Source organism: Pseudochaenichthys georgianus, chromosome 17, assembly GCF_902827115.2.
Source record: "Pseudochaenichthys georgianus chromosome 17, fPseGeo1.2, whole genome shotgun sequence".
NCBI classification, from domain to species: Eukaryota; Metazoa; Chordata; class Actinopteri; order Perciformes; family Channichthyidae; genus Pseudochaenichthys; species Pseudochaenichthys georgianus.
In genome coordinates this window covers 10,624,111-10,646,313 of record NC_047519.1, presented here as the reverse complement: position 1 = coordinate 10,646,313, position 22,203 = coordinate 10,624,111, and the positions used below count along the sequence as shown (strand labels likewise).

At 40.2% G+C, this 22,203-nt stretch overlaps 1 protein-coding gene across 2 annotated transcripts in view; it reads right to left on the bottom strand.

Annotated features, from left to right (window-relative positions):
• Positions 1 to 22,203, bottom strand: part of LOC117462692 (low-density lipoprotein receptor-related protein 8-like) — a 146,155-nt gene that overhangs the window by 11,862 nt on the left and 112,090 nt on the right. For both annotated transcript variants that reach the window (XM_034104963.1, XM_034104964.1), the window contains 5 exons: positions 17,939 to 18,110; positions 15,057 to 15,284; positions 11,331 to 11,449; positions 10,265 to 10,404; positions 4,465 to 4,606 (listed from right to left, as the gene is read on the bottom strand). In XM_034104963.1, the coding sequence (XP_033960854.1) occupies positions 4,465 to 4,606; positions 10,265 to 10,404; positions 11,331 to 11,449; positions 15,057 to 15,284; positions 17,939 to 18,110 (801 nt within the window). The remainder of the gene's footprint in view (positions 1 to 4,464; positions 4,607 to 10,264; positions 10,405 to 11,330; positions 11,450 to 15,056; positions 15,285 to 17,938; positions 18,111 to 22,203) is intronic.

Below are 22,203 nucleotides of genomic sequence, written 5' to 3'. Positions count from 1 at the left end.
TGTTAGCTAGTTAAATTGCATGTGGTATTTAAGCCAGTAGTTTGTTAGCTAGTAAAGTTACATGCAGTATTTAAGCTAGTAGTGTGTTAGCTAGTAAAGTTACATTTGGTATTTAAGATAGTAGTATGTTAGCTAGTAAGGTTACATGTGCTAGCTAAAAGTATGTTAGCTAGCTTTCTTCCTGAAATACCTTTGTAGCTGTATCTGTTGTCTAGCTTTGCCAAGGAATACACATTGCAAGGACAGTAGGCCTATAGGCTACAATTAATAACAAATATTGTTATACACAAACTTGCCGTAAATATTATCCTGCCAAGTACATCTGTCCATGTCTGATTTAGATATGAACCAACCCAGTCTCACGGCATTTCGTGTTATAGTCACGACATTTAATCTATTGATTCGTGTTCACCAACACGATTTCCCCCTCTTTTTTTTTCGTGTCACACAGAACGATTTTAAAAGTAATGTTTTTCTATTGGTGGTGTGTTTCGTGCCTGCACCACGTATTTGTTTTCCTGTCGGGTCTTGGAAGACCGGTAGCTGTGTGGTTCATAAAAACATGTTCTTTATGTCTATGGTTCTTACTCAATATCAAGCCACGATTATTGTTTTTAATAATGTCGGACTTTTTTTGCCGTCAGTGAGGAAAATAAATGGGGATCAGAGCCTCAGAATACTGAAATCTGTATTTTTGTTAATCTCAGGTTTTTTTGGCATCCGTCAGGAACTGAATTTCAAAATAAAATAACCGGAAACAGATACACAGCCACTGAACTGATTACCCAAGATCCTCAGCTATGTTTTAAGCAGGGTGAGTGGATTGTTTAGCCGCAATGCAATTTGGGATATGGTGTTTATGCAATATGAAAAAAAAAAAATAATACTTTATTCCGAGTGTGCTTTGCTTTTCTCTTTGAAAGTCATCACATAAATGCATTGTAATACACGGTTCGGCTGCATCACATATTACACATCTGCCGTAGTTCTTTATTTATAGAGCCCTGATTAGAAGACTTCTAGACAAACTGGAAGAGCTGCCACAGAAACTGAATACGTGACGTGGATCATAAATATATCAGCAATTAAACAACATCTTCAATTTCTCTTCACACAATACGTCTCCTTGCAGTATCAACATTAATTCGGCAGACTTTTATATTTGATCCAATTCGTAGATAGGTTATATTTACACCATGATGGTGCACAGCTGATATAAAAGGACTACTGATTTTCTTTTAATATAAGAATGTAAATACTGAGTTGAGAGAATATTCAGGGGTTTTGGGTGATGGCGGGAGACACATCTATGGAATCAGAATTGCAATAGCTTACCATTAAATGGCGGATATACCTTTCTGTCTGTTTTACAAATCAGATATTAATGTGTAGAAGTAAAACATGTGAAATAATATAGCAATATGCTGTACAATTATGTGAAAACATGAATAAAACTACACATCTTCAGATGTTATACATACATAAGTGTCCTCCACTAATGTAAGTATAGTATAGGGAAAGTATAGGGAAAGTAGAAGGTCAATGATAGAAATATAGAATATAAAAAACCAAGAAGATACTGTAAGTGATCTATCAATAAAACAGTTTAGTGCAGGATGTACACAGATATTAATAGGAGGATGTGCAAAACAGAAAAACGAATTAACCTTAATTTAAACCAGGGGTGGGGAACCTCATTTGGTACGGCCCTCGAGGTAATTTATAATAGAGGAGAGTGAACATGTGTGTTAGCGGCAGACAGGGAGAAACAAATAATTACACATGGCGCTCTCCGAGAAGAGGAAAGTGGACAGTGAGAACAGAGCTTGTAACCCTGAGTGGACTCATTCATGTTCATCCTGCCCACTGGGAGCACAGAGCCAGTGTGTCTCATTTGTTCAGAGTCCGTGGCGCTCGTTAAAAGTGCCAACACGCCACTATGAGACAAAACACAAAGTGTTTGACCAAACATTCCCTCTCAAGTTAGAACTGAGGTCATAAAAAATAATCAGTCTCAGAGCCCTATATGATCAGTCAAAATTAAAACTAAATATCGCTCCAGCGCAGGCTAACCGAGGCTAACCAATGAGCACCTGCATGTGTGTATGAGAATGGCCCTGACACCATTTCAGCCCAGATTTAAACTCCTGGCTGGACAAGCTCGAGCTCAATTCTCGCACTGAATTAAAATAAAGTGAGTGAGGGACTGCAATATAGTTGTTGGTGTTTGTTTCTCAGGTAGCGTATTAGATTGGTCGTGTTGAACGTAGCTCTGTTCTTTCCACCACGCGGAACCTCTGCCTTGCAAACATTGCATCTGGCTGTTACACTGCCTTCGCTTTAAATGTTATAATACTTCCAAACTCCTGACATTTTCTCTGTCCCGACTCCCGAGCCACCAGCTGAACGTAGCCTCTCGTTAGCTTACTGCTACTATTAGACACTGCGCTCACTCTGTTGCCAGATTTGAGAGAAATAAGCAACCAGGTCTGAAAACAAGCCCAAAAGAAGCAACACATACATGATGTTGTGTAATTTTAAACCAAAACTAAGTCCTCAGGATGACTTTAAGACATGAACATGGTCATTTTTGTTTTGTAACATTAAATAAAATAAAAATATTTTATAAAAAAAAAATAAAAATCTCCCGATTCCGATCTTTTGAAAATCACGTGATCGGCTCCGATCCCCGATCACGTGATCGAATCGGGACATCTCCACCCTGCTTTATAGGGATCTGCAGATAAATGTTTAGTCTTCTCAAGCACCAACTATCAAATATCTCGCCTGATTTTTGGCACTTGACAATCACCTTCCCTGAATTTTACTCAGGTGCAACTAAAGTTTGATTTAAGGGTTGTTTATATTTCACATAATTAATCAGAATCTGCAAAGTAACTCAAATAAATGTAGTGGAGTAAAAATACCAGGTTAACCTCTGAATTGTAGTAGAGTAGAATTACAAAGTAACAATGAGCTGTCATGTGGGTATATATTAATGCTGCGCATTATGGACACAAGCGATTTTCACCCATTTATTAATTATATGTTTTACATTTGATAACACCAATCTGTTTAATACTGGCAACTTCTAATTGTGGGAAAAACAAAAACGTTCCCAATAGAGACGTCCCATAGAACATTTTGCGAAACACAATAGCCAGCATGTGTAGTTCTCGGGGGGGGCGTTCAATTCCAGTTTTGGATAGTCTGGCGTGGTTTTGCTCCATTTCAAAGAGCTTTTTGACGCTCGGCGTAACCTTGGCGCACTGCCACTCCATCATCCAATCCCAGAGCTTGAAGATTAATTACGGGACTGTAGTCCCAAACGATAGCTGGGGATTATGGGTAGTGTAGTGTCTTCGGCCATCCTAAACTCTGAAATGTTTTTCGGATTTCATATCGCTTTAACACCATATCCCAACGTGCATTGCGGCTAAAACATCCAATTAGCGAGCTTAAACCATAGCTGAGGATCTTGGGTAATCAGTTCAGTGGCTGTGTATCGCAATGATGCTCGAAATGTCCCTTATAGGCCTACGTCTGTTTCTGGTTATTTTTATCTTGAAATTCAGTTCCTGACGGACGCCAAAAAAGCCCGAGATTATGGAAACAAATAAATAAAAACAAGGATAATGGTGTGCTATTGTTGAGCAAATAACAGTGTGTTATTTAGAAAAGAATAACAAATTAGAAGGAAAAAAACATTTGGAAAATACAGATTTCAGTATTCTGAGGCTCTTAGCCTCTTTTCCTCACAGATGGCAAAAAAAGTCCAACATTATACAATTTAAAATAAAAACAATAATCGTGGCTTGATATTGAGTAAGAACATGTTTTTATGATCCACACAGCTTCCGGTCTTCCAAGACCCGACCGGACAAAAAGACGTGGTGCAGGCACGAAACACACTACCAATAGAAATACATTGCTTTTAAAATCGTTCTGTGTGACACGAAAAAAAGGGGAAAATCGTGTTGGTGAACACGAATCAATAGATTAAATGTCGTGACTATAACATAAAATGCCATGAGACTGGGTTGTATGAACTAGTAAAGACAGGTAGGGATGAAGATGGAATGGGAAAGATTGTGGTGACACAATAAACGTTTTAAATATAAATTGGCATGTATCATGCATGGAAAGGAGGAATCAAAGGAGGTAGATATAGACATGGACACTGACACACAGAACCGGAAATACACAGCCATCTCATCCATGATTAAGAGCCCGGTTCAGTTCCTATCAAAATCTGTATTGTCCTGTTAGAGAAGAGTGGGCAGGAGGCAGAAGTGTGAATCTAACCACTGCTCCCACTGCTTTGATCACTCCGCCACAGTCACAATCCCCAGCATCATTTATTCATGGGCCTGGGCTGACATGGATCCATGGAGGAACAATCGCACAGTGAGGGGAGGAAACAGCGACAGACACACATATCTCTAGTATACGGTGCACACACACCTGGTGGCTGGCGGAGCTGGTGGAAGACCACGATGTCACTGGGGTCGTTGAGGTTTTCGGCTAGCGTGTGGACGTCTTGACCCGTCAGCCTGTTGGCCATAAAGACGGCTGCCCTATCTCTGTCCGTCCAGTAGATACGATCCTGAAACACAGGGAGGAAGATTGGATGGATAAAAATCGAACACAGAGCAGGTTTGGAAGGGTTTCGTTGGGATTGAACCCATGAGAACATAGACAAACAGCTATTTCAAAAGCTGAGGTGTGAAAGACAGAGCCATACTGTACAACTACATGTTTTATCAATCCTCAACAATCAATAGTTAAAGAAGACTAAATAATGAACACCTCGCAGTTGTTTGCTCCTGCTAACCAGTCAAGATAGTTTACATCCATTTATTTCCAAAATGTTAGCTTTTCACTTTATTGTCCAATAAGATATTTGGGTGAATTGTCATTATTAGCAAAGGAATTCTTCTTCTTCTACTCAGATATCGGGGAAAACACATTTTGTGAGGTCACAGTGACCTTGACCCTGGACCACCATTGTTTAGTCTGTTCGTCCTTCAAAAAACTGAACGTTTAAGGCAAGTGTGAAGAAAATCCTTGAAGGCTTTCCTGAGATATTAGTTCAGAAGAATGGTACGGAGGGATTGACAACCGGAAAACATCACTTCTCTTGCCACAACAATGAGAAAATGTCTTATGCGGCTTTCACACCAGCGCTTTTCAGTTTCTAGCTCCGAGCGGGAGCTTTTCTGGTTCAGCTCCGGTTTCCCTTTTCAGCTCCCGCTCTGTGCACACCGCCCACTGGCGCCCCAGAGCTGCCCTTGCTGCGTCATGACGTCACCGTTTACATCGCTGATTTGCCCCCCAACGGCAGCTCACAACAACAACAACAACTGCGTCGGGTCGATGATCGTGTTGCTTTTAATCACACGAAGCCAGAATAAATTGAATAACGACTTCTCCAACCTTATACTTTTCTCCAGAGTGCCGTGGTTCATTGTTTATTAATGTGTTTCTGCAGCATTTACCGACCGCTGCAGTGCTGCTCTTCCACGGGAGTTTATTCTCCCGTTAGCTCCCGGTTAGCTCACACTGCAGCGGCCGCTCTAAAGTATTCACTGTCCGACTCACACAAGCAGCTGATGCATATCCCCAGTTCCCTTAGCCTAAGTGAATGTGTGTCAGTCTGAATTGACGCTGTTTGGTATCACAACGCTGTTATGAAAGTTTCTCTGGTATAAAACGGGTGATGTTAGCATAGCAACCGAAGCTAAACTGACTACTTGCATCCGATAGCTGCAATAATACAAAACAACACGTCTGCCTCTCTCCACAATGATCGATAACAGCGAACGGATGGTCAAAGTAAGGCACAAATAAACAGAATCACACGAAGCCTGGTTAGTGTTGCCTGACTTTATAAAGTGTGTTTATAGGCACTACTGCTTGTAGGCAGGCATAACAGTCGACCCATGGGAGGTGGGTTTAGTTTCCTGCACGCCTCGACGTAAGAGAGACGTAAGCGACGTCACCTCTTAGCTCCAAAGCTCTTGCCTCTGGACCGACAATTTTTTGGAGCTGGAAATGAAGCGGATTCCGGAGCTAAGAGCCGGCGCAGCCCCGGTGTGAACTGGAAAACCCGGCGCTTTTCAGGCTCTAGCTCCGAGCCGGAGCTGAAAAGGCGCTGGTGTGAAAGGGGCATTAGTGCCGTCAAACTTAATAAAATACAGTTGCCATCTCTAGATTTTATAAAGGCTTTATGACAAAAATATCCTGCACAACAGAATATATTAAAAAGTAGAATTCATATATTGCCATTGTATGCCTTCTTCAAATATTGAATGTACAGTTTTAACTAAATGTCTTGACTCCATCATTTTATTGTATTAAATATTTTTGTAAAGTTCTCATAATCATTCTATTGATAATGAGTTATGGCCAAAAACATGTTTTGTTAGGTCACAGTGACCTTGGCTTTTTACCTCCAAAATCTCATAAGTAAATGATTGAGTAAGTGCACATTTTTACCAAACCTGGAAAAAACAAACTCAAGGTGTAATTTATAAAAATCATGTTCACAAAAAGGGAGCAGATGGTCTTTCAAACTGAAATCATAATGTCTCTGGCCACTGCTGTCTCTAGCATGGAGGCATAATAATCAGAAGTTGATGATCCAATAAGGATGATATTTTTGGTGCCATCGCAAGAAAGGCACCAAAGGCCTTATGACAAAACATGTGGTTGTATGCCTTCACTTACCAATCAATTTGCAGTTTACAACCATCTCTGTCCATAATGTCTTTATAATAATAAAAAAAAAATGTGTAAGGTCCCAGTGACCATGACCTTTTACCACCAAAGTCGAATTGGTTCGTCCTTGATTCAAAATGGATCCTCTGACTCGCCTATAGAACTGCACAATAAATTACAATTTTATTGAAATTGCGATATGGACTAGGGCTGAACGATATACCGTGACATGGCGATAACCACGATATGCGCATGCGCGATATTCACACCGCAGGGACATGCGGTTTTATTCATTTAAAAAAAAAAAAATGCTAACGCACTTTGGCACAGAATTCAAAATAAAGATACCCTTATTACTTATCGAAACTGCACATATAATATATCCGATTAAAGCTGAGACTCCACAGATTATTTAAGTATAGTATCTAAGCGATCCGATCTCGCGACAGGGGAAGCAAACACAGACATCACAACACATACCTTTACGGAGCTTTTACGGGAGATCGTCTCACCGTAGCTGTCAATCTGATCCAAAGACGTGTTCCATGGCATTAAAATGAGAAAAAACTAGGCTGAATCGGTTGATCCATAGGTTAATAATGTATCTGTGGCTCTGAAGCAATTGTTTATAATCCATAATTCCATTTTTATGTACAAATCGGAGCACAAAAGTTAGCTGCTAATGGTTGCCACCTGATGTATGCAGCTTCCGGTTTTGGCTACGCGTCACTCACTCCTTATTTGGTAATGTGTGTGTGTTAGACTGTGCTGTACTGCCGCATAGCCAAGACCGGAAGCAGCAGCCACTCTGGTGGCTACCATTAGCAGCTAACTTTTGTGCTCCGATCTTTACATACAAATGGAATTATGGATTATAAACAATTGCTTCAAAGCTACAGATACATTATTAACCTATGGATCAACCGATTCAGCCGCGTTATTTCTCATTTTAATGCCATTGAACACGTCTTTTGATCAGATTGACAGCTACGGTGAGACGATCTCCCCTAGAAGCTCCGTAAAGGTACGTGTTGTGATGTATGTGTTTGCTTCCCCTGTCGCGAGTTCGGATGACTCAGTGATGATACTATATACCTAAATAATCTGTGGAACCTCAGCTTTAATCGGATATCTTGTATGTGCAGCTACGATAAGTAATAAGGGTACTTTTATCTTGAGTTCTGTGCCAAAGTCCGTTAGCATTTTTCGCTCAGGGGTAATTTAGATGCTTCTTATGAGACTTGTGTTTTGTTTTGGTAAAAATGGTTTGTATCGTCAGTTAGCTGAGATTATTTCCGTTAATCTGGTATAACACATTAATAGGTTCTTAAATATTAAGATCCCCTGAGACACAGTGTCATGAAAAACAAAGTAAAGTACCCGCCGGGACCTTGGGGCTTAACAGGTTAAAAAAAACGCAATATATATTGCAGGGGAACAAAAAACCGCAATGTCAGTTTTTTTCAATATCGTGCAGCCCTAATATGGACTATTGCAATATTTAAAAAGCAGGAAGCACGAATTGTGGTAAAGGTAGTAGTGTTGAGCTGCAGAGATATCCCGCCCAGACTTATGTTTTTTTGGTACAAATATTCTTTACAAAAAATCACCTGATATTCATTTTAATTATTTTTCACTAATAATAAAAATAATGATGCCATAGGATCAATCCCTCCAATATAGCAAAACACAAAATATTGCTTTCTTTTCTCCAAATCGTGCAGCCCTATTCTGGGGTTTAATTTAGATGTTTCCTCTCAGCTGTTGTAAGCACATAGTTCAAAGCCATGCTGTGTACGGACTCACATGAGCTGCATGCTGCACCGCTTACATCTGTAAACGCTCCGCTTGGAGTTTAATTTATGTGAGGAAAATTAGGGCGAATGAAATATACCCTGATAAATATTTTGTTGCCACACATTGGATAATTAATTATCTTTTGCAGAGGAGAGAGCGTGTTTTGGCTTTTGCTGCAAATATTACGAGGCCATGCAAATGCAAATTGTTGCTAACGCATGTTTTAATTAAATTTGAGTGCAACAGTAGGTAACAGGATTGGGGGGGGGGGTGTAGACGCCTTATAGTGGAAGAAAATGGTGGTGTTTTTTTAATAAGATCAAATATCAGGCTCAGCGTTATGTCTTAAACTATTACAATTAATTAATTAATAAAAATATGTTACCTTAAAAGGCACATTTTACAAATGATTCATAACTTATTGATTTGTATGTTTCTCCATTCCTCTCCCTCGACAGATTATTAAGACATCTTTTGCGGTTGCCGAAGAAACTACAGGCTACTCTCCAGCGAGACAATAGGCCTTGAGTGTGTATGTGTGTGTTTCTGTGTGAGTCAATCATTGAGTCAGAAAGATATGGTAATGTGTGTGCATCACAACATGCTGCAACACAGAGGCTGGGGAGTGTTCAACATCCTGAACAAGAAGGTCACCTTGTTGTCACAACAGGGCAGAGAGCAGAGGCGCCCGATCAATGGAGTGTTTTAACACAGAGGGAATGTATCATCATTTCTCTGGGATACACTACAGTGCTGCCTGCAGCCTGCACTCACAGCAGAAAACGCTCCGGACTGCTGGTATTTATATTTTAAAGGTTAAAACAAGCAGAGAAACAAGAGAGTGATGGAGTGTACCTGTAATCCAATCCAAAAGTGTAGGTACGCTCGCTTACTAGTCAATTACGTTAAACTAAAAGTGTTCTACTCTGTTACAGAAAATATAGTATTTGTTATAGAAATACTGGGAACTGGATTTTGTGTCAGTTGTTCTATTAGAATAAAACAAAAAATATTCCCATAAAACACAAGTCAAGTAAAGATTGTGTGCAGTCAAGATAAAGTAAAATATGTGTATAAACCTAAGAACATTTGTGCAAATAAAGATGTGATTAAATAAAATAAAATGTATCGTATATTAGAAAATATGCAGATGTTTATAAGTAATAATACATATATTAATGATGTTTCTTTACTCTGTTGCTACTTTATAAATCAAGACATTTAAATCCAGTGTTTGGGTTCAGATTTCTTTTTTAAGTCACCCGTTTCATGATTTTGATCTGAAATGTAATCCAAACCCAAGTGGATAACATTTAAATCAAATCCCAGCTTATAAATCTGGTCTCCTGCTGAATCAAATCTGTATCTCTGTTCCCACTGAGACCAGCTCTCTGTGAGGGGGGTCCCGCAGGGGAAAAGGCCTCCTGGGTGATGTCATTAGCACCCATCTGATAGAGGCTGGGACCCTGCTGCTGCGGCACCAACAGGGACAGGCCAGACGAGAGTTTGTCAGCAGAAACGGGCTCCGACACACAGCTCAGAAGCCATGAGGCAGCAGATTAAAGTTTCTCTCTCAGACATATGACACACACACACACACACACACACACACACACACACACACACACACACACACTAATTGAATCTAACAGTCATTACACTCAGACTCCCAGTCACCCTAAAGGCCTCTGATGAGAGAGATTGACATGGACACTAAATCTGTAAAACAAATCTGTAGCTCACAAACCTCAAACACAGCCAGAGCGTAGGGGTGTCCCAGCGTCTCGGCGGACGACATGTGCGTCCTGCGGTGAGCGCCGTTCAGATCCACGCTGGCTATGAGGTGCAGCTTGGAATCCACCCAGTACAGACGCTTGTTGGCTACATCTGAGAGAGACACACACACACACACACACACACACACACACACACACACACACACACACACACACACACACACACACACACACACACACACACACACACACACACACACACACACACACACACACACACACACACACACACACACACACACACACACACACACACACACACACACACACACACACACACACACACACACACACACACACACACACACACACACACACACACACACAGGTGGGTAAGACTCCCAAGCTGAGTAGAAATTGATCGTCTTGCGGTGAGCACTCTTGCACTCTGACAAAACAAATCCCTTTAGGTTGATATTGATTACGTTTTAAAATGTCCGATTCTCACGATTACACCGCCGCACATTTTGACTGTGTCGATCTATAATGCCTCAAATACTTGAAATGTAATTCAAAAGTAACTGCGGTAACTTTATTTATCTCTTTCTTGCCATTATCGGTTCACATTTACATATTTTATTTAAATTACTTTCGAGCTTTTTAACTCCAATGACCTGATTGATTCCCACTACTCATGTTCAAATTAAGTACAGTGTACTACTGTTATTAGTGGATGCTACTTCATATTTTCACATACTTCACAATACTGCTACTTAGTTAAATCATTTTTTTTTATATTGTATGTGTACCTATTCGAGTTTCTTAACTTGTAGTTACCTCTTAATAATGTCATATATTAATGATGCTTGTTGTACCTTCTTATCGACATTGTCCCCTTTGCTATATACATTTCCCGAGGGTTTACAAATAAATGATTGTAATCTGATTCAGACTTAGTTCATTGGATATTTATTGAGATCTTTTAGCAATAATTGTATTTCTACATACTATATTGTATAATGTAGCAGTGTGTGAGGTGTGCGGTGTAATTTAAGGATAATAGTTGTTTCCTCTCACCTAGCGTGATGCCGTTGGGCCACTCGATGTTATCAGACACCAGCACCTGTCGGTCCACTCCATTCATACCGGCCTTCTCGATCTTGGCCCGCGTGCCCCAGTCCGACCAGTACATGAAGCTGCAGGGAGCAAAGGAAGCAAATATATTGTATTACTATTGAGAGTGTATGTAGTCCTGCTGGTGAAAGTAACAATCTTATACAGTACACGCAGCACACGGATTATACTGTTCAAAACGATGGCTTCCCCTTTTTTCACATGTGATAGATTCTCATCATTCATTTCCTTACATGTCGTATTTGGGATCACATTACAGAAGCAGCTCATCTTCAGTTAGAGATTTTTACAAAGTAGGATATACATAAATGTTAATATTTTAATAAGCTAAAAAATGTGACTAAACAGGTACATTTAGATACATATGTATTCCCAACTCCCCCAAATGTCCTAAATCTATCTGTACACATCTTTTCATACAACATTTGTATACCATATTCCAATTGGATTGTAGATCAAACAATACGCCTTTGAAATACTGTAAAACCGAAGTACCTGTAAGTTCCTGTGGTCACATGGGGAAGAGGATTATTTCCATTATAAATATTTCATACCTGTCCTGCACAGACCGTGTGTCTGGCTTTAATCCTTTCCTTTTAATTGCTTTTTCTAGCAGCTACACTCAGTATTTCCAATAAGTATTTTTGTTTAATCATTTGCTGAGTTTTTCCCAATTCACAAATATATTAATTAATTCCGTATATATATATATCTACGTAATACCAGACACTAAAACATAATTTATAAAAGGAAGTTATTAGTCTGTATTGTTATGCTAACATAACCTGTTGTATTGTTTTGCACTGAGACACTCTTATCAATTATTTTGTCTGGAACAAGAACAATGCATCTGTCTCCAGACACCAGGAGGGTTGATTTGCTGAAAATATGCCAGTTTTCTTTTAGGTTGTAACTAATCAGACAGCATTCTTCTATATTTATTATGAGGAGCGCACCGACATGTCTGCGCTGGCAACATGACAGCGCTAAATTGTGTTTGCTATATACGGCCTATTGATGAACAATCCTATACAAGACTGCAGGCAATATGGAAATGTCAGGTTCCTTCAAATAGAAGCTGAACACATGATTTCTCGCCGCAGTGAGACAATAATATCTATGATTGGATGTCTGGGAATAGAACCTGTACATTTGTAGAACTGTGGCTTTGAAATGCACAGAAACAGAGTCAATGAAATACAAATAAAAATAAGTGCAAAATCAGAAGATGTGCTTTACAGGAGCCGTCCATTCAGCGCCGCAGAAACACAACACCAGCATCATCTCTCCCACAAGTTTTAACTAACTCAAACATTTGAAAAAAACATATTCAATTCAGCCTTCCTATGTTTACATGTGTTGTTGTTTGGTAGTCAGTAACGTGTGCCATTGGTCCCAAAAGACTATTTCTCATTTACTTACATTGGGAAATTAGATGTTTGTAAGAGCCCTCATTTAAATCAATAGTTCCAAAAAGTTGTTGGTTATTTTATGTCATTTCTATATTTATCTGACCGAGACTGAACCTGATGCTATGGTGAAGGAGAGGATCAGAGCATGCTTTCATCTGCAATCACATGAACCTTGATTTGCTCACCGCGAGTTTGGGTGCAGAGTCTTGCAGTCAAAACAGCTAGTTAGTTTTGTTTCTATGGTTACGTCCCCTGCTAGCTTGTGCCACTACATACAGCTGTCATCTGATGATTTACTAGGTCAAATTCTAAATAATATAATAATATTATATTATATATAATATGGAGTTTGAGTACAGCGCTCAGCGAAATATTTGAGCTTTTCGCGACGCCAACAGTTGCGCTTCTGCTGAGTCAGGAGGCAAAGCTCTCTCCATAGCAACACAAAGTCAACGTCCTGCAGAGACGTGTCACTGCGTATCATGTGAAGTCGCCAGAAGATCCTGGGGAGATCCGATTATTCATTGTACTTAAGAGTCAGGACATGTTGGCTTCATGAACCACTGAGCAACTGTCATAGGAGAGAACGAGGCCCCGCCTCCAACGCTGTGTCCAGTTCTCTTTACAACTCAATCGGTATACTTTGATTGGGCAATATCAGCCAGCAGCAAAGTACTTATCATTCTGTGTCTAGTCTATTTCAGTTTATCTCTGTGCCTGTTTCTTTTCATCTGGGTTTGGATCACCAGAACACAAAAGCTGCAGAAGGAAATGTGGCACGTATTCAAAAAGCTTCCTAGATTAGGAGCCATCATCTGGGGCAGAAGCTCTAACAACATAAAGAGGATAGAGTCAGGAAGCTAAATGGGTCACAGGCTCGTAACTCTGGCTTCCCCACATAAAGCAACACGAGGTCTCTTGTGTTCATCATCATCGCTCCCACAAGAGGATTATGTGTATTCATCTTCTGCGGCTAAAATCACTTTCCAGATTATTACCTGGGGTCGTAGACCATCGTCTGCAACATGAAATAACAGGGGGAAGAAAAGGTCATTCAAGTGTGTGTCAGCACATTTTAAGAGATGAAAAAGAGGGTCACCCAAACAAACTCAGCTTGACACTAATTTCTGCTGACTTGCTGTGAATTATGTAAATCCATGGCATTAGTTTAGTCATTAGCATACAGTACATCAGAAAGAGTATGCAACATAGTGGATGCTAGCACGATGAAGCTCAACACAGACCATTGTGTAACCACTGTAATTATTGATCCTGTATTTAGATCTTCAATATTGGTTATTACATATTCTGCGCTGCGCACACTGTCTGCACTGGAGAGATGACAGCCCCGCCCCTTTCTGACAGAAACAAAGAATGTGCACCAAGCAGAAAAAGTAGTTACATCATGTCTTAAAGCTGCTGTTCCATGTTTTCCAATTCAAGCAGCAAAAAGCATCCAAAGTAAGAATTGTCTTTATTTCCACTTTAAAAAAAGAATGTTACTGTAAAAGAAAATCTCTGTGTCTTCAGAACATCCACCGAGAGGACGCAAAGTGGAATTAATCAGTCAATACAATACAACTAAAGGATGCTGATAATGCGGCTAAGGTCAAGGGTCAAAGTAAACTGTTGTAATGTCAGGTAGTGAATGTAGATGCTGCATGTATCCTGCCGCCTGGCACTCTGACACCTGCACACAGGACATTGACTGCCTCTTGATTTCATTGAACGATACATCCACGCCGATCATCTCTTTTAGATCATAAAAGACCTACAATCAAATGACAGCAGACATGTTCACCACAAAAGTGTCACCGCCATGACCTTTAGGAACGTTTCCTGATACGTTGCTCTCGTGTATGCTGGGTCACTTACTTCTGAGGCCCCAGGCATTTAGCATTGTGTTCCTCGACCAGTGTGTGGGTTCGACACATGTCTCTGGTCATAATGTGTCCAGTGAAACACGAGTTCCCTTCAGCACACTCTGAAGCACCAGCACTCTCATCGATGTCACAAGCCCAGCGAGAATGTCTCAACTACATGCAAATAAATGTTTCTTCGTCATGTCTTAGGCTTTGGAACGTTTACTTTTATTTGTTGCCCTGTGTCTTGACAGGACTTGAAATAGCCTTCCTCAATGATGTCATTCTTTATATAGCCTTCCTATCAATTGTTTTCAAACCAAATAATAATGGTCACCTTGATCCTGTTACAGGCACCAATTGTTTGTACTGGACACACCCCTCCCTGCCCTTACCCCTGGTGAGGGTCCAGTGCGATGGCCCTTGGCTCGCTCAGGTCCGTGTTGATGAGGACTCGTCTCTTGGTGGCGTCCACCGAGGCCACGGAGATGGACTTGTCTCCAGAGTCGGCCCAGTACAGGTTGTGTTGGAGCCAGTCCAGAGCCAGCCCCACGGGGGTCTTCAGGAGGGAGTCCAGAAGGGGGACCTGCTGCGAGGGGTCGCTGGCCTCATGGATGAAAGCACTGTGAATACAGAGGGGGGGGGGGGGGGGGGCATATGTAAGGCATATTCTGCAGCAAGCCAGACATTATTGTGAAAATGGATGAGTAGTGTTGTGCTGCTGCTGGGGCTCGTTCTTGTGATAATAAGTCTATATAAACTATTCCTCTTATCCCATGGCACCATACCAACAGATTTACCATCTGAAATGTAGATTTTACAAACTGACACCGAAAAAAGCCGACTGTAAGTTTAATAGATGAAGCACTTGCTATCACATTTATTAATAAATGATAAGAGGAATAAACAACTTGAATATATAAAGTAAGCACAAATGTAAGTCTTTTTTGACACATTAGTTTAATAAATGATGAGTGAGAATGTATGAGCACATACTTAGTTGGTCTTATACAAATTTTTGAAAACGAATAATATTCAATACAATATTAATACTTATATATATATATTTATAAAATAAATATATATATAAGTATTAATATTGTATTGAATATTATTAAATATATATATATATATTTATTTTATAAATATATATATATATATATATATATTTATTTTATAAATATATATATATATATTATAAAATAAATAAATATATATTAAACACATTTTTATACAAAGTAACATATATATATATAAATCTCTTACACATTGATACAATATATCTAATGTTCAGTATCAACGCATAGAAGTCGAATGCAAAGTAACTGTTAGTACAAAACGATAACTAATAATTCAAATGTCAGATCTAATTGCATAATTTCAGTAGATATTTGTGAATAGAACTTCTTTCTTTTAGCGAAATGATCCCCACCATTGTCCAAGTATTTGCCCTTTTGCTATATTGCATTGTTTTAATTGGAGCAGGCTCTAATCACACATCAGGCCATCAGTGAGATGTGGGCTCTGTTCCCCTCCCTTAGTTTCTCCATGTGCTCGCTCAGGGAACAACACATGCAGGCGTCATTAGCGTTCATCACGATTGATAAAACATGATTACTCTTGATGACTATATGTCACATCTTAGAGTGTAGTTGGTCTACAAAATGAATTAGAAGATCTTGGACAATGTAAACATTTACATTAGTTATAAATGATTGAATCAATGATTTGAGAAAGAGTCCTGCCTGGCGCCAATGTTCTTATTTTATGGCGTCACCTTGAAGATTTTTGAGATATTCTTGTCTCGACTGTTTTTATGTACGTACATATTTGTCATTTGGATTGTGTATTTTACAATTTTATTATCTTTTTTTTGTATCTTTACAACACATCTATTGCAAGTCTACCCTTCCTGGGAGAGGAGTCCCTCCTCTGCTGGTCTCGTTGAGGCTTCTTCCATTTCATTCTGATTTATTGCCACAATGTACTTGTACAATGTTAGGTTCTAAATGGTGTGGTCTGCTGTACACACGGCAAAGACCCCTGAGACAAATGTATTATTAATGATATTAGGCTATATAAATAAAGTTGGATATATTGATAAAGCAACCAAGGAGATAAAGAACCTAAAGAAGGTGTATCATCACGCCTGATGTGCGTCTATACTAAGTCTCCATTCTTCTCTGTGCAGTACAGCGACTGCAGAGCGGAGAATGGGAATACTATGAGTGGAGTAGCCTTGGGCCACGCTCTGAGCAGGTCCACTGGGGGGTTAGGGTCTTCTTGGTTGGACCACTCATCAGAAGAGACAACGCCCGACTCATCGGTCGCTAATCATTTGGCCCTGGCAGGGGTGTGAGGCGAGGGCGAGGCAGCGACGCTCCCCAACTGGGATTTATTTTTTAGTTTCCCTGGAGATCTTTACTTTTAACATCCATTTCATGAAGAGAACACCCTGCTCCAATTAGAGTGCAATCTGGGGAGAGCGTAGTTGGGATAACAATAGGAACTGGGAGTTATTTTAAAAGAATAGCAGGCCTCATCTCAGCCCATTTCATTTGAAAAGACCGAACAAGTAGAGGCTCAGGACATTAAATACAATCAACTCATGACATGAGTTTAACTTTGGAAAAAACATTTTTAAACGAGTCTTTGATAAAGTAAACTCGGCAATTAGAATAACACAAATAATTACATTTACATTTAAAAAATGCCTAAAACTCTTATTAAGCTTATTACAGTAAAATAATGCATCTTTTATATAGTGTGGACTTAATGCTATACGTAGCCTCAGTCTGTAACCTGAACTCAGGTTTACATGTAAGATCAGGTTTGTGATCTGCATGAAACCCTAGTGGCGCTACCGAGTAATGTTAATGTCATGTTAAGAGTGGGCATCTGTGTTGTAAGCATCTGGTGCACATATGCAAGGATGCAATGCACATTTGAGAGACATAGTACTCAAATCTGACAAAGCTTTTTACAAAACAAAACTCCAATGGGTACCTTTAATGCTTAAGATTTGAACATTTTGGGATTAAAAGTAATACATATACTAAAATCAGGCTTAGTTTTCAGAGATTTTGGAAGAGCGTCTGCCAGTGAACGTTTGTCTTTGTGTGGGTTTTTAAAAATAGTATTGTATGTTTTTGTTAATGAAACAAAAAGGGTTTATAACTATGCCTTCCTTTAAAAATAGGATCAAATAAATCCTAGACTCGGATATTTGACAATGTTTCGGATGTTTTATATTTGATTGTAAATCCAGTTTGTTTACCTGTAGATTTTGCGATGGAAGCGGTCGCACCAGAACACCCGGTTGTTGGCCACGTCCATGTCCAGAGCCACAGCGTTCTTCTGGGTGGACACCACCTGGCTGTAGTCGCGCTTCACCAGGTCGATGCGCCGGATCTCATGCCGGTTGGTGAACAGCAGGTAAGGGCTCTTCCCTGCACACAAAGCAACGATAGTTATTGCCCTGAAGAAAAGAGTCAACTTGCAGCTTAAGTATGGGAGAGTTTGTCCAGCTGAAATAATCAATCACGGCAAAGTCACAGAGAGAAAGCCATTTAGAAGTAGAATGAGTGCATTAAAAGGAGGAATACATTATTGATAGGTGGAGTTGGGATGTGGTTTGATAATGGCTAGTGAAATCAGCTTTGACCATTTGGTAAAGAGCCAGAAGTCGTTATCCCTCAGAAGCACATATCCTCTATTTACAGCAGCTCCAGTTCATCATCCAGAGGAAATGCACCATATGGAGGGTTTTCCAGCCGGAACCAATACGTTAACCAATAACTTCCTGTTTATGGCAAATATGTAAAGCAATTAACGATGATATATTCCCTACGGTTAGAGCTAGCACACTCAATTGTGAACTGCTTTTGAAACTGAAAACAACATCAACCCCAGAAAGGCTGTTAGGCTCTCAATTCAAAATGGCGTGCTTATGTTTCTTCTTCTTATTTAACTAACTTTATCGGGGCCCCTGTTTTGGGGGGGTTTCCCTTTCCTATAGTGTGTTCTTTGTGCATGTAAATGGTCTGCAAAGGCTCCAAAATGTCTCTCTGACACCACCCCCTTCCACAGTCACCTACTGTATTGGAGTTGCTGCGATTGTTAAGTCAAATAAAATAAATGTGACTGCCGTATTATTGGCCGATGATTTATAAGCTCCAATTTAATTATCGGAAAAAAACATAATAATATAAATGTTCCTATTATCGTCCAGTAATTTATCAACTATAATTGAATATTGGAATGATATATCATAACATACATTTTCCCATTATCAGCCGGTAATTTATCCGCAACGATATACATCTTTCATTCCTAGATTCGAATTAGGCAAGCAAGTATAGTGTAATAAAATAAATGTAACCTTTAGCTTCTGGATTGAGATTGTATTAGATATAATAGGGGTTGTACAGTACCTGCAATAAGCAAACACAAAACAGCATTATAGCATTACGTCGATAATTCCGAAGAATTGACCGTGACGGGAGACGCTGTGTGTCGGGGGGATGGAGCAGACATCTCTCTAAAGTAATCATTCTGAGGCTCGTCAGTGTCAAAAGCTATTGCTGCGGCATATGTGTGGCACTGCTCTAAATGTCATCTTCTAACACAGATAAATAACACAACAAAGCCGGTGTGATACAGCTCAATATCCGCCTCTAACAAGAGCACCGGGACAATAATCCTTCATTAAAAGCTGCTGAATAGTAACTGTATTGATCAGGGCGTCTGTATACATCATTACGTTGTATGGGTCTTATTATCTTCTCTTTGCAAATATAGATCACAATTACCTTGGCACCTCTTCAAACAGCGGCCTGTCCACTTTCACCGGCGAGAGGACTAAATATATGCGTACGAGCGCACACAGTGAAAGAATAGTAATGAGGTAATTTCCTCTGAGGGCCGATACACACCCTTGAACAAAGTTAAACCAGGCAGGTTTGTTGACCTTCTCTGTGCGACCAATAAACAATAAAGATCAGTTGCTTGGTCCGCTCAAGAAACTCTGCAACTGCAATAAAGTTTAACCGACAGGATGCAGAGTCATGTTGAAGAGGCCCTATCATGCTCTTTCCTGTACGGGTCATGTTTTAGTGCATGGAAATGGTCTGCAAAAGCTAGAGTCCCAAAGTTCCCCCCCAGAGGGATTTTCTCTTTACTTCTGTAACATAGTGACATCATTATGTAACATGCACTTATTGGCTAGCGCTAATATGTGATAGGCTAAGCAGCGGGACATTACAAGCTGTTGACCAATCACAACAGTGTCGGAAAGCTAACCAGACTGGGCACTGGTTTCAGACAGAGGGTGAAAAGAGGTGCTGCAGCAGAGGCTATGAGTATGAGGAAAGTAAAGAGCTTTTTGAACATTAAAGCATGGAAACATGTTACAGTAGAGGCACAACATATACATATGAACATGAGCATAATAGGGCCCCATTGATATCTCTTTACACAAAGCAGCAAAACGCATCTCATTAGATCACTTGCGCTAAACGGTCCAATGTCTCAATCAGAATTGGTATCAGTAGATAACTGTGACTACTGGCAGCTTCAACAAGAGACCTGCAGCCATGCGTGTTGCTCAGCGAGGCTGTGCTGCACATGCAGAGTGCAGCTTCTCTTGTTAAAGATGCCTTGGTTGCTCAGGTTTCCTAACTGGGAGCCACATTCTTAGCAGAGGTGTTCTCAAAGTAGGGACCTAATGAGTGAACCTGGTTAAAGCAATGCATTAGTCAGTGTGGCGTTTCCCTGGAGGACACAGAGGGGCTATGAGCTAAAGGGGTTAGCGCAGCTGTTCTTCTTTTACAACTCAGTATCCAGATGTTCCAGAGGTTTTTTTAGGAGATGGTCTCCTGCTGTCGACAAGACAAATGGAACAGTTCATAACAAAACTGAATGAAGTTGGTTTAGGTCAATAGACAGTGATGACTCATTTCCTTCATTGGTTAGACAGCGTTAAAAATAACCAAGATCTAAAAAGTGTATAGTTAAAAAAAAAGTGTCTTCAAATAGGATAAATGTAAAGGTATTACAGCTTCTTGCCGGCACGCTAACACATGCTCAAACGCCGCTTCAGGCAACTCAATGAAACAAATCGTTACCTTTATTACAATGATCTAGGTTTATAAAATAGATGGAAACATGTTGGATAATGTACATACATGACTGAACAACATAAAGTCGTTTTTAGACATTTTAAGACCTCAACAGTGGCTAGGGAAGATAATTAGGGCAATCACAAAATAATCATGGGTCATCCTCTGGAAAGCACGAGTGTATCAGAGAGTGTCATGGTTACAGTATATCCATCCAATAGTTGTTGGAATAGTTCAGTCTAGGCCAAACAGAGAACCGACAGACCACCATTCCTCGAGCTTAGCCGCTAGCATGACTAAAAATACATATTTGCCTTTTTGCCTGAGAGCTATAAAAGAGGACTGCAGTGGACATTTGCATACTGGGAAAAAAAGGACTTGAAAATGAGATAAAGCTTCGAAGGAAACCCTAGAACTCAAATCACAGTCATTAAGACCGACACAAATGATGTGTTTGCCTTTTCATCCACTGTGCGTTAGGCTTTGTCATACTGCAGTTTAACATCTGCATCACACGTTGTCCTCTGTTGTGGCTGCACTCAGATATTTTAGGAGCTGTCCACTTGTGATGAGGTCATACAGGATGCATTTTAATTAGTTGGTAGCCTTAGCAGAATTCATATTATCACACCTTTATGTGTATTTCCTCGTAATTCTGGCAGGGTGGGTGGGTATTAGATGCCCACGGGAAGGGTTGTATCGCTTCTGGCTGCAGCCCACCTTTGTCTTGTAACATCCATATTGAGGCTCTTTCTGACACTGCATGGTAGTAGGATGGCGTCTGCAGCCGGTTCTCTCTGGATATGATGTTCTCTCATTAATGGCTCCCTGGCTTCAGTTTGTCTGACAGTGTGTCGTACCCTAAATGTTGCATGTGTTCTTTCCCTTCCTTGTCTTCCCTCTACCAGCTCATAGTATGAATGAGAACAATGCCGGCCAAAAGGAAAACTGGCGATTACAGCGACAATATTTCCGACCTCTCTAAGGGGGAAATAGTTCCCTGCTGTGTTATGGGCTGTCTCAGCACAGCGGACCTGCTGCATTCACTGCCATTCTGCTGTCTGACACACAGCCAGACACACTCGGTTCTCTGCTGGTTGTGATGAGCTGATAGCAAACACACCGGGCAGTGATGCGCAGAGAGATACACAAGCACAGGCAGAGGGGCATGGTGTGTCCTAGGAAGACACACAGAGTGAGTGCTGAGTCTGATATTAGCTCAGCTTAATTGAGGGAAGTGAAATCACAGCGTTAGACAGCCACGGGGACCGAATCACCCCTTTTAAACTCAATCACTGTTTTTCTACCAATTAAATAATGAACATTTAAGGAAAGTGGTGCAAACACAAACTGGCTTCTCTGCGTACAGATTTGAGGAATAGCTTTAGGTTGAAAGTCAAATAAAATGAATTAGCCTCTTTTT